This window comes from Tasmannia lanceolata, unplaced genomic scaffold (assembly GCF_043159265.1).
Source record: "Tasmannia lanceolata isolate RefF3 unplaced genomic scaffold, GAP_Taslan_0.1 ptg000005l, whole genome shotgun sequence".
Lineage (NCBI taxonomy): Eukaryota > Viridiplantae > Streptophyta > Magnoliopsida > Canellales > Winteraceae > Tasmannia > Tasmannia lanceolata.
Window position 1 is genome coordinate 6,197,886 of NW_027518682.1, and position 15,450 is coordinate 6,213,335.

At 39.9% G+C, this 15,450-nt stretch overlaps 1 protein-coding gene across 1 annotated transcript; it reads right to left on the reverse strand.

Moving 5' to 3' along the window:
- Positions 1 to 1,641: 1,641 nt before the first annotated feature.
- Positions 1,642 to 6,420, reverse strand: LOC143876519 (gibberellin 20 oxidase 2-like). Its single transcript, XM_077378217.1, has 3 exons — positions 5,737 to 6,420; positions 5,317 to 5,644; positions 1,642 to 2,174 (listed from the first exon to the last, which is right to left on the reverse strand). Exons 1-3 carry the CDS (start codon positions 6,234 to 6,236, stop codon positions 1,917 to 1,919), a joined length of 1,086 nt encoding a protein of 361 aa, XP_077234332.1. The 5' UTR covers positions 6,237 to 6,420; the 3' UTR covers positions 1,642 to 1,916.
- Positions 6,421 to 15,450: the final 9,030 nt, after the last annotated feature.

Consider the following 15,450-nt stretch of genomic DNA (forward strand, 5'->3'; position numbering starts at 1 on the left):
ATTAATGTTTGTTGGAAAAATTAGAAGCAAAATTAAAGTAAAAAGTATAATTCAAATAAAAATTTCTTTAAGGTCAGGGAAGAATCAAAATATTCTAGATTCCAAAGCATGATTCCAGCAATCCAAAACATACCAAAGTTCATTTGGATTGCCTGAACCAGGAATTGAAATCGACATCATATTACAACTCTTAATATTATTCTCTCTTAAATAGAGTGAGGAAAAAATATAAACAATTTTTTTATTCAAAAAAAAAATCTATTAAGGCAATGATAAATTCGCACCCCATATAGGATAATTCGCTCCCCTTGAAACATTAAAAAGCGTTAAAGTCTGTTCCATACCTTCCTTTAAAGGGGTGCAAATTATCCTACAGGGATGCAAATTTATCACCGTCCTTGCGCGAGCAACTAAACAGTATATGATCTTGCCTAAGATTGCACACATCCTATGGTGTCGGGGAAAAAACTATTCCGCCAACTATAACATTTTCAAATGCCAAAGTGATCAAACAATGTGTGATATGGGATTTGCTAGGCAAATTCGCATAAAGCCAGATTAATTAAATGATTAAGACAAAATCTGCTGAAAAATGAGCCTGTGTGCCTAATACTCATGCAAAATTCAGCTACGAAGTGCCAAATTGTCTAGCAAATCCTGTGTGATATTGGAAGCCATTAATGTAGAGTATCTTTTTTTATGACATGGTAAGGATTGTTGGCTGATAGATTCGAAACCAATCTATCGAAAAGATATGTGATATCCAATGTGGCCCCATATTTGAAAGCCCGGATCATCTAAACACTATCATTTTCGAGCATTGGGCAATCCATGAATACAATGTTGAGATTCCGGTCATTCAATATAGGGAATACAAGTGCAATAGGATGTTCCACATCATAATATGTGGGGGCATATTGCACACACAATGTAAAATCTCACAATTACAATTAACTGTTACTATCTTTCAAAACAATGCACATTATGTAAGTAGTGAGATACAGATATGCCAAATTTATGTCCTCGAAGATTCTAGACATAAAAAAACAGCATATGGTTATTCAAAATCTGACCTACCCAGTGTAAGTTGCAAATCATATTATTGCTAAGACCCCTTATGTATTTCAAGGCAATGCAATGGAATGGGGCCCATCTGTAGTAATCTGTAATGACATTTCATTTCTGAAGCTGCCCTAGCCACTCAAGCTACCTACAACAACCCAACTCATCTGTCAACTACATAGCAAATGTCCCCCAATACATCAATTTAGGACCCACACTTACAGTTGGAGGACTTGCCCCATTCATATACAATGAGTTTATATATCATTCAGATACTGATCACCATTGCACTGCATTATACAGACTCAAAGGATGAAGTCCTTGAAGATTTTTCATACAATATTTTATGATTTCCACAGATCTCTCCATCATGTTAATACAATTGGACACCCCATCTGTCCTTTTCAGTACTATAGAAGAAAGCAACATCTATCAAATTTCAAAATCACACACACACAGAGAGAGAGAGAGAGAGAGAGAGAGAGAGAGAGAGAGAGAGAGAGAGAGAGAGAGAGAGAGAGAGAGAGAGAGAGAGAGAGAGAGAGAGAGAGAGAGAGCAATCTGCTTATCACAGTGCACTACATTATATACAGACTAAAAGGCTGAATTCCTTAGAAGATTTTTCATACAATCTGTCATCATTTCCATAGAAGTCTCCATCATTTTAATACAACTGGACACCCCAATTGTCCAGAGAGAGAGAGAGAGAGAGAGAGAGAGAGAGAGGGAGAGAGAGAGAGAGAGATCTGCTTAGTCCACTTGTACTCCAATATTTATTGGGGTTTAGTCAAATGCTAGCTGGGGGTTTGCTTCATAGTCAAGACCAACATACTGACTTGTAGCTAAACCGTCTATCAAGAAGATACGAGATATCTTTTGAGGGCGGTCTTTCCCAACACTCTCTTCTGTACCAACAACTCCTTTCTGAAATCCCCCCATGTGAACGGCACGTACTTTCTAGGGTTTGCTTCTTGGTCCATGACCAGCTGATTTGGGCATTCAATCACTGCATCGCTTGTGGGGCTCAGGAAATATGCGGCCGATAACCTCTTCTTCTCTTTATTGACCACGGCTCTATGTACCACGCTCTTTAGTCTCCCGTTAGTCCATGCCTAAAATATGGGAAAAAGGTGTTTACTGACTTCAGTGTTGTATAGAGGACCACCCAACTAGGGCCCGTTCCCATTTGTTGATTGCCATGCTCGACACATTGCTTCCATTAGGAGCAAGTAGACTTTAAGACCATGGTTTTAATTTTTGGTTTCAGTACAAATTTTGGCCTTGGCCGAAACCGAAATTTCAGCCGAAATCCAGTAAAAAGATACAGAATGTCGTTTCTTTGGGCCAAAATTAGGTAAAATAATAAAAAATTATTATTTTAATGAAATTTCAGCTGAAATTTGGTACATTTCGGATATTTTGGTTTCGGTGCATTTCAGTTTCGTTCTTGACCGAAATCCGAAATTTCAGAAAATTTCAGATTTCGATTGAAATTTAAAACCATGTGTTTAAGATTAACTCACCTTTTTAAAAAAGGTTACTGATATCCACAGGCCATGTTTTGATAATGAGGCGAACTTGCCTTGTTTTAAGGTTTCTAATTGGGTGCTTTGAGATTTTTGGAAATTGGAATAGCCTTTCACAGCTAGTTAAACAATGAAATGAAAAGTGAGTTTGCCCACATTATTGAAAACTTGGTCATGCATATATCAGTCCCCTTTAGAGATCTAATATACTAGTTTGGGAATAGTAAACTGAAGGGCGCCTATGCAAAAATCAGCTGCAAGAGTGCCCCCAATGGATCCACGCGTCGTCTAAGTACATTTATAATTCCTTTATTTTTACATTCATCAGTGCTACAATAAATACACTTTAATGACGTGGATCAAATTGGGGTGCCCTTGTTGCTGGTTTTGCAAGTATGCTCTTCATTTTAGCATTCCTCATGATAACATGCTAAACTGAATTCCACATTTCAAAAAATCCTGCCCCAGAGCCGCCTCATGATCTGCATCCCCCAACCATGTTTTTATTAATTTAATTTTACACTTGGATTGCATTTTATAAATGTAGCTAGTTTGGTGACATGGATCCAATAGGGTGCCCACAAGGGTACCCTTGCAAATTAAACTCGAAGGGTGTCTTCTCAAGCATCCCTCTTAGTATGAGGAATGCTATACTAAAAGAGCACCCTCCCCAAGGGCGCCACTGTGGGCACCCTTGCAAATTAAACTGGAAGGGTGTCCTTCTCTTAAGCATCCCTCTCAGTATTAGGAATCTAAAGTAAAGGACACTCACCCCAGGGGCCAGGGCGCCACCCTATTAGATCAATGCCACTCGGCTACAATCATTATTACTTTAATTTTGCATTCTTCAGTACTGTTACAAATACGGTTGCGTGACGTGGATCGAATTGGACCCTTAGTTTAAATGCAGAGCATGGAATTTTTGGTCGGTAACCTCTCTCACGTAACTCACGTTAGTGAAACTGATGGGACTCATTGGGGCAATCAGACTTTAGTTCATAGGGACCAGCTTTCTTTTTTGTTTTTGTTCTAGAATAGAACAACAGGGCCAATTCCACAAGCCCGCTTTCTCAACTAAATGTGTCCTCTATTTGACTGGACTTAGCAGATATAGTTGTACATTTCATTCTTCTCGGGCCCCAGTAATTAATGCTAAATGCACCGATTAGACACAAGAACCAATTATCCCGGTGTGGTTGCTTTGTAGTTTAGACAATGCATGATTATATAAAAAAAAGGTTTCAATGTGGGACACCAAAGTACAAGAATTGTCAAAGGGGGACGCAATTTCGAAAAATTAAAGACGGTTGATAACCCCTTTTAGAGACTTGATAACCCCAATTTCATACCTCTCTAACAATTTTTCAAAAGTGTGTCCCCGTCGACAGTTCTTGTATTTTGGTATCCCCATTGGCAATTTTTCCTCACCTAAAAGACAGGGTATGGTGCCCATAAAGCTAGCAAGTGGTGGACACCACAATGTGAATCAGGGCCCTCAATGCTAGAATTGGATCTGGTTACAGCTGATCCTAGAGAGGCTTACACCTAGGAACAGAGATGGCCCTGGCCTGGTACATTTTAAGGCGCTATGGTTGGTGCTAACAATATTATTACTTGATTATTATCCTCTGTTTCTTTTAATATGGGCCCGTGCATTTTACATTTAGATTGTTAAAGTATAAATGATTAAATAACGATGTGTCCAACGGCTTAAGTTTTTGGAGTGATTGGTTGTTTAAATATAAGAGAAAAGGTCTTCGGTTCAAAAATCCTTGGAATTAAAAATCCACATATAGAGGGGGCCACATGTGCCACACGTATACTCCATCTCCAACAACTTAAGCTTTTGGTTGTTTACAAAGATCTTCGGCTGGGATTTATTATATCATGATCAAAATGAGGCAACAAATGCCCTCATTGTTGTTTCTACCCAACAGATAACTAAGAGATATGTCATAAGTTTAACTTGCTTGCATAAAAACTCATTATAAAACAACTTAGTATCTGTGTGTGTGTGAGAGAGAGAGAGAGAGAGAGAGAGAGAGTTCATGCACATGTCTATCCTTGTGCCCCCTACAATTACAATTTGGGGCGGACGGGCTTTGCAGGCTAGCTGCCCCAAGTAGGGATTAGGGCAACATCATGAAGTATAGAATATGGGTATTTCTTTATAGAAAGGGAAATGATTTCAACGCTCCAATGTTTTGATAAAGACGAGCGAAGTATCTTGTCGTGTAGTATTTGAAGGGCTTGAAGAGCTTTTTCAAAACCGTAATATTCTAATGACAACCCTTTAAATACTACAAGACAAGATGCCTCGCCAATCTTTATCAAACACGAATCATTTTCCTATATAAAATACGGGATTTGCTAGGGACCATCATAGAAGCCATTTCATGGAGCGGCTGTTGCATGAGAGAGCAGTGATCTGAGCCCACGTGGCTGCTCTCTCATTAAACGGCAGCTCCATGAAATGGCCTTCTGCGATGGTCCCTAGCAGATCCCATAAAATTAAAATTGTATACTTTTCTTGATTATTTGGCTTAAATTTTTGTGCTTGGAATAGGGTGGATATATAATATAAGATCTTGGTTGTAGACCATATCTTGTATTTTGTGATCTTTGATTTATGTTTGTTCGTGTTTGTGCCTTGGACCTAATCTACAATACATGACAAACTACGTAAATCTCTTCCTGTGTGTGTGTGTGAGAGAGAGAGAGAGATTACTTCAAATGTGTCACCGATGTTTATGACAAATGAGTTTGGAATCGGCCGAATCCCAACCCATTTACCATCGCTCTTCTGGACCTGGAGGCCTCCCACTTCATCCTGAAGCAAAATTGTGAGTGTATGGGGGTCTGAATGGCTCCCTAGACCCAAACACTTCTCAGGAAGGGGGCAAGGAGGATATCTGTTGATCCTGATCATCGTCGCCTCTTTTTCCTCAAAATTCTTAGTGAAGAAATCATCAGGGAGACCCAACCCATGAGCTAACATCTCAAATATAACCATTCCTAATCGATTCAACGAATCCATGTAATCCATAATTGCATCACTAAGACATCAAAAAACTTAAGTTAGGTTCAATTCAAGCTCATTTTTGCTAAAATTGTACTAATATTTAATCCATTAATTGATAAAGATTACCTCAAAGATTGGTATTTCTCATCACCATATACTTTTTTCGCGAAGGTAAGGACTTGTTGGGGTGATTGAAGTAATTGGATAATCTCTGCCCATGGTAAATTATACCCATAATCAGGATTGCTAGCGGTATACCCCAAGGGTAAGCTTGTCGACCTCGCACCCTTCATCTTCGTCTCCATGGAAAGATCGAAGAACTCGGTGCACCATTCTCTCATGTTCTCAATCACTTCTAGGGGGACCCCATGATCAATCAGCTTGAAAAATCCCCAATTCTCACAAGCAAGCACCATGTCCTTACACACCTTCTCATATTCTTGGTCTCTCATCCCCTTTTGAACAACTAATAAGCTTATTAGAGGAATATCATCCCCAGTTTCGAAGTCGTCATGGTTTATTGTCGGCCATTCTTCTTGGGACCAAACAAAATCCTTCACACATAATCTATTCGCCTTGGTAGAAAGAGAATCAACAGCTTCGCCTCCTACTTCTTCGTTACCCATTTGGATTCTAAGGAAATCTGTTCTCCCTTGAAGACTATATTTATAGCCAGATTATGGCCTAATTCCTTCTATAATTAACCATTCGCCTTGATAATGGTGTAATACCTTAATCCAACCGGTAGTAACGATGTACACAAGTCTGTTTGGAACAAACCTTTCAAGATTGTTTTCATTGGATTTTTTTTCTAGTGAGGAACATAGATTCCTTGGGAGATCCCCCGATGTCTCTTTCATCACACATCAGAAATAACTAAGATACCTTTTTGTAGGGCTGCAACTCGGGTCGGGCGGGTCGGGTTTTGAACAACCCAACCCTACCTGAGAAATATCTTGGGTCGGGTCGGGTCGGGTTTTTTTCCGGAAAACCCATGATTCCCAAACCCGGCCCTACCCATGCTAAATCTCGGGTCGGGTCGGGTTTTTTTACGTTAACGCAATTTTTTAAGGAAAACTCTTGTTTGGCAAGGCAACTCAACTGATAGAAGTAGAAAAAGTCAAGCATGACAAACTCTTTAGTGCATTAACTATTAACCATGGTTTTAAATTTCGTCCGAAATTCGGTGGAGACCGACACCGAAATGGGTAAAAACCGAAACGGTCATTTATTTCGACCGAAATTTTGGAATTTCGTTTTTTTTGAAATTTGACCGAAAAAATCTTTTTTTTTAATATTAATTTAATATTTCACTGAAAATTACCAAAATTTCGGCCGAAATTTAATATTAAATGAAATATTAGTTTCGAGTTTGGTACTAGATTTCGACTGAAATTTCAAAATTTCGGTCAAAATTTCAAGGTCCGAAATCGGTACCAAAACCGAAATTTTAAACCTTGCTAATAACTAGTCCAAAGAGAATAATTTGATGCATTACCAAATGAAAATGATTATACTCATATGAGATAAACAACAAACTATTTAGTGCATTAACTATTTAGTTGAAACTTGAAACCCTAGAGCTAAAGGGGGGACACAAATAGAAAATGGAAAGAGTCCTTGTGATTGCGTGCGTGTGTGAGTTTTAATGTTAAGTTTTCACTTTTAAAGTAACAAAGTTTTAGAAAAAAAATTACATACTATAACTTAAGTAACTCGGGTCGGGTCGGGCCCCTTCAAACCCGGCTGGATCCGAGATTCATGCAGGCTTTTGGATCGTAAACCCGGCTCGATCCGAAACCCGAGTAACATGAACCCAACCCAAGCTATTTTCGGGTCGGGTCGATGCGGGTCGGGTTTTACCCGACCCAAGTTGCAGCCCTATCTTTTTGACGTAGTATTAGGCGACTGATTTTAACGTCTTTCGTTATTTGTAATCTTCATAAAATGAAAAGATTCTTGTTCGGAATTAATATGGGATGATTGCTAATATCCTTCGCCCCCAAGTATTCCTTTTATCCTTCTCTTTGCCTCAGTATGTACATGACACGTGACCTAGACCATTCATCTTCTGGGTCACCATGTGACCGTGTCACAGAATGTGGGGCCGAGCCGATTAGAGACCCATTCCACATTTCCACTTGATCGAGCCCCGTGTAAATGTCATTGATTGGAATTTCTAGTGTGGTCTCCCAAGAAAGCTCTTTTTTATCTTTTCATTGTAGGTGAATCGTAAGGCCTTCTTAGTTTTATAATGTTGCAATAGATTGTGGGCCCCAAACCGATTATTCGATTCCAATTTAAAACGAACAGGTCCTAAGTAAGCGGAACATTATTTTGGTGGCCCACCAGAAGACTGCTTCCGATTTTTCAACCGAGATGCCATGTGGATAGTGGGAATGTGAGAAACATATAGCATTCCTCAACATATCTATACTGGTATTATGGTCCCATGCTATGCATTCTGTAAAATGATGGCCCCACCCTAATGCATAGGTTTGGATAGAGATGGACCCCACATCATCAATAATATTAGGGGTAAAATGGTGGCCTCCACCCTATGCATAGCCGCATAGGTTAGGGTAAAGATGGTGGACCCCACCCACCAAAACTTGTGGTGTAAAATGGCAGGACCCATCTGCTATGTTTAGGTCTAAAGTGTTAGGCCTCACTCCATCAAAACAAAACATGTATAAAGAAAAGGTTTTCCAATAAATAAAATTTTTTGGAAAGAAAGCGAATGAACCACAAAAGGTAAGAGATTGGAGATTATAACTCGGCTTCATGGGATGCGGCAATATTGACCTTTATTTGCAAATAAAAATGTATTAAGTTAAACTTACTCGTAAATGAAAAATTAAGTCCTCTAATTATAAGAATATTGGCCTTTATTTGCAAATAAAAATGTATTAAGTTAAACTTACTCGTAAATGAAAAATTAAGTCCTCTTGGAAGTCATTAACTATATTATTTATATACAAGAGGAATGACAGACGCAAGGGCCCTCTTTATCCAAGGGCTAAAGAAGGGCCCTTGAATAGATCCACGTCATTAAGTGCAACCGAATTCAGTTTCTCAACCAACTTTAAAAATGACGTGAATCTATTCAAGGGCCCTTCTCCGGCCCTTGCATAAAGAGAGCCCTTGCATGTATCATTCCTCTATTTCTAAAACTATTATAACCATAAGTTATAAATGACATATTTAACATTAAAGCCATTTGCGTATACAATTATTATGTGTAAATGAATATTTCTACAGATCTACAAAGTCCTAAGAGTCCCAAGATTTATGAGTCACTATCGAAATGTTTTTTTTTTTTTTTTTTTTGAGATATGATCTCAATAATCAACCTTGTGTACGTCCCACATAACATATAAATTAATGTGATCAAGATTATTGATTTGGTGGATCCCCATGAGGTGACTTACATAGTCTTGGTCTCACGCCACATGCACACCCTGTCTGAGATCAACGCCAAGAAAGAACAAATGCTTAGCTTCTTCTAGCGAAAGCCAAAAGATGCCTTATTTGATCAAGGTTCAGGGGTAGGGGTGGCAACGGGGCGGGTCGGGGCCGGATGTTGGGGTCCCCTTCCCCTTCCCCTCTGCGGGGAATTTTCCCCCTCCCCTTCCCCTTCCCCTTTGCGGGGATGGTGGGGAATCACCCCCCCTCCCCTCCCCGCGGAGAATATCTAATCCCCTTCCCCTTCCCCTCCCCGCATCCTTCGGGGACAAAATCCCCGCCCCGCCCCCTCTTTGGAACCCAATCAAACCAGCAAACAGAGCTTCTTTCTTCTACGTCCATTACAGACAATATTGTGATGAATGCTATGATTCTATTCATGTGATCAACAAACAGATGGACAAAATCAGAAATGCATGGATGAGACAACAAACATAAATAACAACAGGACCTCATCTTTCAGCAATTTTCTGCATAAATTATGGAATGATAAATAGAAAATGAGCACCAGGATTACCTTCATTAACAGGCAGCCAATGTGCAAAAAGTAACTATTTCAGTAGTCACAATGAACTTTAAAAGTTCATAAGTGGGCGCTCACACACGCAAAATAATGTTCATTAGTTTATTCTGTATAGCATGTTAACCCCCAGATGAGCATGAGAAATGAGAATGGAGAAGAGAACAAAATCAACAAATGACTTATTTCTTTAACTGCAATTCAGTCTAGTGCTGACATGAAACAAATTTCTAGTAGCTAAATTTTTCTTGTTGAAAATTAAAACCTGCAATCCAACCCTAAAATTTTGTTGGCACTACGATTTTTTGATAATTGCATACACTCAGCGTCTCAGGCTCTCAGCTTGTCTTTATTATTTCAACATCTGTGAAAAGGTTATTATAGTTCCCAAAATGCTCTCAGAAGCTAATTAAAAGGAAAAGACAAGCTAAGTTTATGTTTGGGGGAATCTTGTAGCCGATCCACAGAGTTTCTAGTAGTTTTCCTTAAAAAAAACACTTAAAAATTTACAAAAAAATGGCATTGATTAGCGGGGCGGGGCGGGGCGGGGCAGGGACAACTCCATCCCCTTCCCCTTCCCCTCCCCGCACCGGGGAATTTTTATAATCCCCTTCCCCTTCCCCTTCCCCTTCCCCTTTCAAATCGGGGAATCCCCTCCCCAAACGGGGCGGGGCGGGGCGGATCCCCGCTTTTTCGGGTGAAATTGCCAGCCCTATTCAGGGGTCATCCTATATTTGTGAATTGTGGGAGCAACTATAAAGGGCTAGGTTGTTAGAGTATAATATACCTTATCAATCTTGTTAGGTTGGCTAGGCTGTATCTATTTATCTATAATCTATCTATCTATAATAGGGGTTTTTTATGGTGGCCGACCGTCCTTGACCAAGGGCAGAGAGAGAAAAAACCTCCCGGCCCCCACCCTGATTTTTATCCATCATTAGCCCCCTTTTTTACTTTGACCTTGATAAAAAATCAACGTTCTTGATATTTTTTCTCTCCGCCCTTTACATATAAAGGGCGGCCACCATATAATTTCTCCTATAATATATACATGGAAATGTTATCAGCACTACTGTATTTTGATGATCGCACTCCTGACTTTATTCAAAGTGCGGAATGACTTGCACCATAGGATAATCCAAACCGTCCATTGGATGGGCCACAGCCTAAATAGGGTGTGCCCCAAATATCATTTCCATAGGTTGATACTAACCCTCTGATCTATAGAGGTTGATCCTAATCCTCTATAGATTGGAGGGTTACGATCAACCTATGGAAATGATATTTGGGGTACAACCTATTTACGCTGTGGCCCATCCTAAGGGCGTTTGGATCATCCTATGGTGCGGGGATACCATATTCTGAATAAAGTGAGGAGTGCGATCATCAAGTGTTATTCGTCTTTTCCAAGCTAATTTTCACACCTCATATTTTTATGGCATGGGACCGGCCATTTCTGTTGGATATTTTTCTACCTAAATTGTTTTTCAAAATGAAAAATTTCTCACAGATGGGGTCATGCACACCATTTTATACCTCATGTTTTGATGGGCAGGTCCCACTATCTCCACCCAAACCCATGCATTAGAGTGGGACCACCATTTTACACCATTGTTTTTTTAGTGGTGGAGCCCACATTCGATTCTCCACCCAAATCATGCTACTACCAGGGGCCACCATTTCACACCTCATCCATTTATGGCGTAGAGCCCACCATTTCACACCTCATGTTTTGATGGGCTGGTCCCATATCTCAAACCAAACCCACGCATAGGATGGGCCCCACCATTTTACACCTCATGTTTGGATGGTGTGGGACCCATTCACCATGCATAGCATGGGCCAGAATAGTAGTTAGGAATATATGCTAGTTTAGATTGTTTTAGTAGAGTCTATCTGTATCTTTATTCATCTCCACGGTGCTTAAGTTCATTAGGGACCATTGTATTTATTTTAAGATCATTGGATTAATTCAATACTAATATTTTTCGAAGATCTTTCATGATACCAGAGCGGGTCGATGGGATCTAGCCTTGTTTTGAGAGTCGACAGGATCTCGCCTTGATCAAACACCGAGGGATTCATTATCCAGCATACTGCCAATCGGGCTGTTCAATCAGCCTGTTAATTCTACTCCGTATTTTGTCCCTCACGTCTGTCTGATCTATTTTTCTCTTTCTCCATGTTAGAGTTTTGGGTCGTGGGTTTGTATCTTCCCTCTTCTGAGTCTCCCTTTTTGAACTTTCTTCTTCTTGTTGTCTATTGATATTAAAACGAAGATGCTAGCACACACAATAAAAAGGCGACTTCACACATGTCCGATCTTGATGTTTCTCTTCCCGCCCCCGCCAGTGCTCTTAGTTTGGGGGATCTTGCATGTCTCTCAAGAATAAGCTTCAACATATGGCAAGACAGAATTTTGAAGCCCTTGAGACTCCTTAATTAGTATCCTCTAAGGACATGATGGGCAACCGTGAATTTTGTTTCATTATAAATTAGCTTCTCAAGTGATGAGAAAGGTGTAGGGATGATGGGAGGAGAGACTTGAGAGGGCACGAATGAGCAGTGTTAGAAGTGGCTAAAAATTAAGAAAAAAAAATCAATCATATGTTGGGTGGAGTTTTTTGTTTCATGGTTTTTCAGTCTTTTCTTGACCCTCCTCATTCTGTCACTCTCGTGTCTATCCATCCCTAACCATTGGGTAAGCTAATATTCTAAGAAGAAAAAAATTCATGGTAGCCAAATGTGCCCCAACTCCTAAGAGTTGCTGAGAAATTATACTGTGCCTGATCGGTCATGCTCGTGTAAGGGAGAGCCGCCCTTTGATATTTGATATTTTGATCCAACAGCAGCCCCCTTTTTCGTTTTTTTAGGCACTGCTGTTGGATCAAATATCAAGGGTGGTTCCTCTTGCACGAGCATGCCTAATGGGGCACCATATAAAGTCGCAGAGTTGCTTTAGATAGTCAATCACCTAATAAAACAAACTTAAAAATTAGGAGTGTGTGTTCTTTGGGGTTGCTGATAATACTGCTGCTCCCCCCTGTTTCCCTGAAAGTTGGTTTTAACATTATTAGATTTTTCGCTTATTGCCAAATCCCTACTGTTTGGGTTTCATTCAAATCATTATCAACCAAATCACCGTCATCATAATCATACTTTAGCTCCTCACTTATATTGTAAAAACCTTGTCCCAAGGCTGTGGCTATGTATTTCCATTCTTAATATTTTCCTCACCTTCGTAAAATGTTTCATGGGAGTACCCATTGCGTCAGTCAGCTTCAGTGACTGTAACTTTGCTCCTGCAGTACCTCTAAATGCCTCTTGGATGAGTTGTGTATATTATGGTTCCTAAAGCTAGGCCCCAGTGTTGTGAAGCTAGAGGTTCATACTAGGGGATGATGCAGAAGCATGTAACCGTTGGGTTGAGCGTTATAGGTCGTTGATAGACCACCCAAAGAGGACCAGCGATTAGTTACAATTTAAGAATTCTCAAACATCGTCCACATAGCCTCTCGTATTTACTTTCCGCATCATGAAAAAACATGGCTATCATTATTTGGGAGCAATTCCAATGATGCTAGATGCACTGACCAAATGATATTAGCCTCAAGGGGGAACAAACCATGTCTTCCTAACATTAATCAATTTGTAAATAATGTTTGTGTTGTAATGATTTAGTTCCTGTTTTTTTTGGATTTTGAGAATTGATTTCATGACCAAAACTGATTATTAGACTCAAAATTACATTTAATTTTGAGACCAAATTGGTTCAGGCATCCATGGGTCATAACACACTTCTCACACAACAAAACCATTTTGAAGTTGACACATTCGTTCAGCCGATTGTCGAATTGTGTACAAGCCACCACAAGGACCCAATATCTCAATAACACTATTGTCTAAAGCTTTGAATGAGACTGGATACCCGAAACGCATGAAAGATTCAGAACTCAATTGAATGTCAACAGGTGGAGTCACCATCTGTGACTATTGGACAAATTCCTCTTGTAGTTTTGTTCTTGTTCTTTACCATAACGCCCATTATTGGAGAGTTGGAAGATGAATTCCCAATTCTTACACGATGTGCCCTAGTGTTAAGGTGTGAATGATCAAATAACACCATCTCCAATGGCCTAAGCTTATGGAGCAATTGGTTGTTTCACATGTTATCGGAGCAACATGTTCTGGGTTCAAAACTTTCAACTCTATATTTAAAGTCCACGTGTAAGGCCAACCCGAAAAAAGAGGGGCCACATGTGAGGGGGAGTATTGAAGTATAAATGATTAATTAACACCAACTCTAAGGGCTTATGCTTTTTGGAGTGATTGGTTGTTTCCTAGAATCAAGACTCTTTGATATAAAAAATCCACATGTAATGGACAACCCAAACATGAGTGAGGGGGTGTTAAAAGATTACATAAATCCATCTCCAATGGCTTTAGCTTTTGGGGTAATTGGTTGTTTCACAGACGATACATAATAGAATTAGACACTCCCCTTAGTTACAAAGATAGTGCCACGAGCCTTCTTCACTCATAGAAGCTAACCTAACTATACCACCATGGATGCAAGAAATCACCTTTTTATTGTGTTTGTGTCCTTAGAAGTTAGAACACATGCCACAAAAAATTCATTCTACAGCTAATCAAACGCTTGAATTAGTGCAAAGTTGCATGATCCAGAGGGAAGTGATATATTCGCCCCTTTTAACCTTGGACAGCCCCCTCTAATGCATTTTGGCTACTCTTTTACGCCAGAGTGAGCTGTTTGAAGTAAAAAAATGGTGACTATATCGTTTACCTGATCCGAATGATTTATTTTGTGGACCCTATTATCATGTCCTAAAAGTCCCTCCGGTTGCACGAAGGGCAGCTGACATAGTACTCTATGTGGGTTGCGGTTCTTCATTTTCCATAGCCTGAGGAACCACCTGAATTGGTACTCTTGTGGGCTACCCTCCTTTTTATGCATTATTGGAAAAATTGCCAATGGGAGTTGTAAAAATATGAGAATTGCTAACTGGGGACACACTTTTGAAAAATGGTTAAAGAGGGTTGATAACCCCCTTTTTAAAGTTTGATAACCCCTTTTGGAGGCTTGATAACCCCCTTTTAGAGGCTTGATAACCCCAATTTTGTCTCTCTCTAACAATTTTTCAAAAGTGTATTCCTCGGTGGCAATTCGAGTATTTTGATATTCCCCATTGGCTTTCCTTCATTATTAAATCTTTCCATTCCGAAATTTCTGATATCTGTACGGTCGTCGATAGACCTGGCAAAAAGTGACCCGGATCCGCAGGTCCACCCGGCCCGCCAGTAAATTACGGGTATTTTTTTCGGTAGTTGTCCTATTTTACTACATTCTTTTCGTATTTTTTTTTAGTAATTTATCTACTTTGCTTTCATTTTTTCGTATTTTTTCATTTAAAACTTAGTACTTGCATGATTATTATTTATTGCTAGCCATCTTTCACAAATTCTACTTCTGCCAATCTTTTCAGTTTGCACCATTTCACAATAAGACAAATGTCTCAAAAAGTCTAACATCACATGATCATTGCAAAGGATGGTTGGGGAAGGTGGCTAGCAAATCCCTGTACAAACAAAAAAAATCTTAAAAAATATGTCAAAAATCTGGGTGACCCGCGGGGTCGACCTGCCCGTATGGGCCGGGTGCTGGTCCAAGCTTAGTGACCCGTAAAAATTTCCGGGCCCGTTTGGCCCGGACCCGTACGGGCAGGGTCAAACCCGGCCCGGCCCGGCCCGCCCGTTTGCCAGATCTAGTCGTCGGGTTTATTTCGTGACAAAAGGAGGCGAACTTCCCAATCCTACTAATTAATTACTCCTTTCCT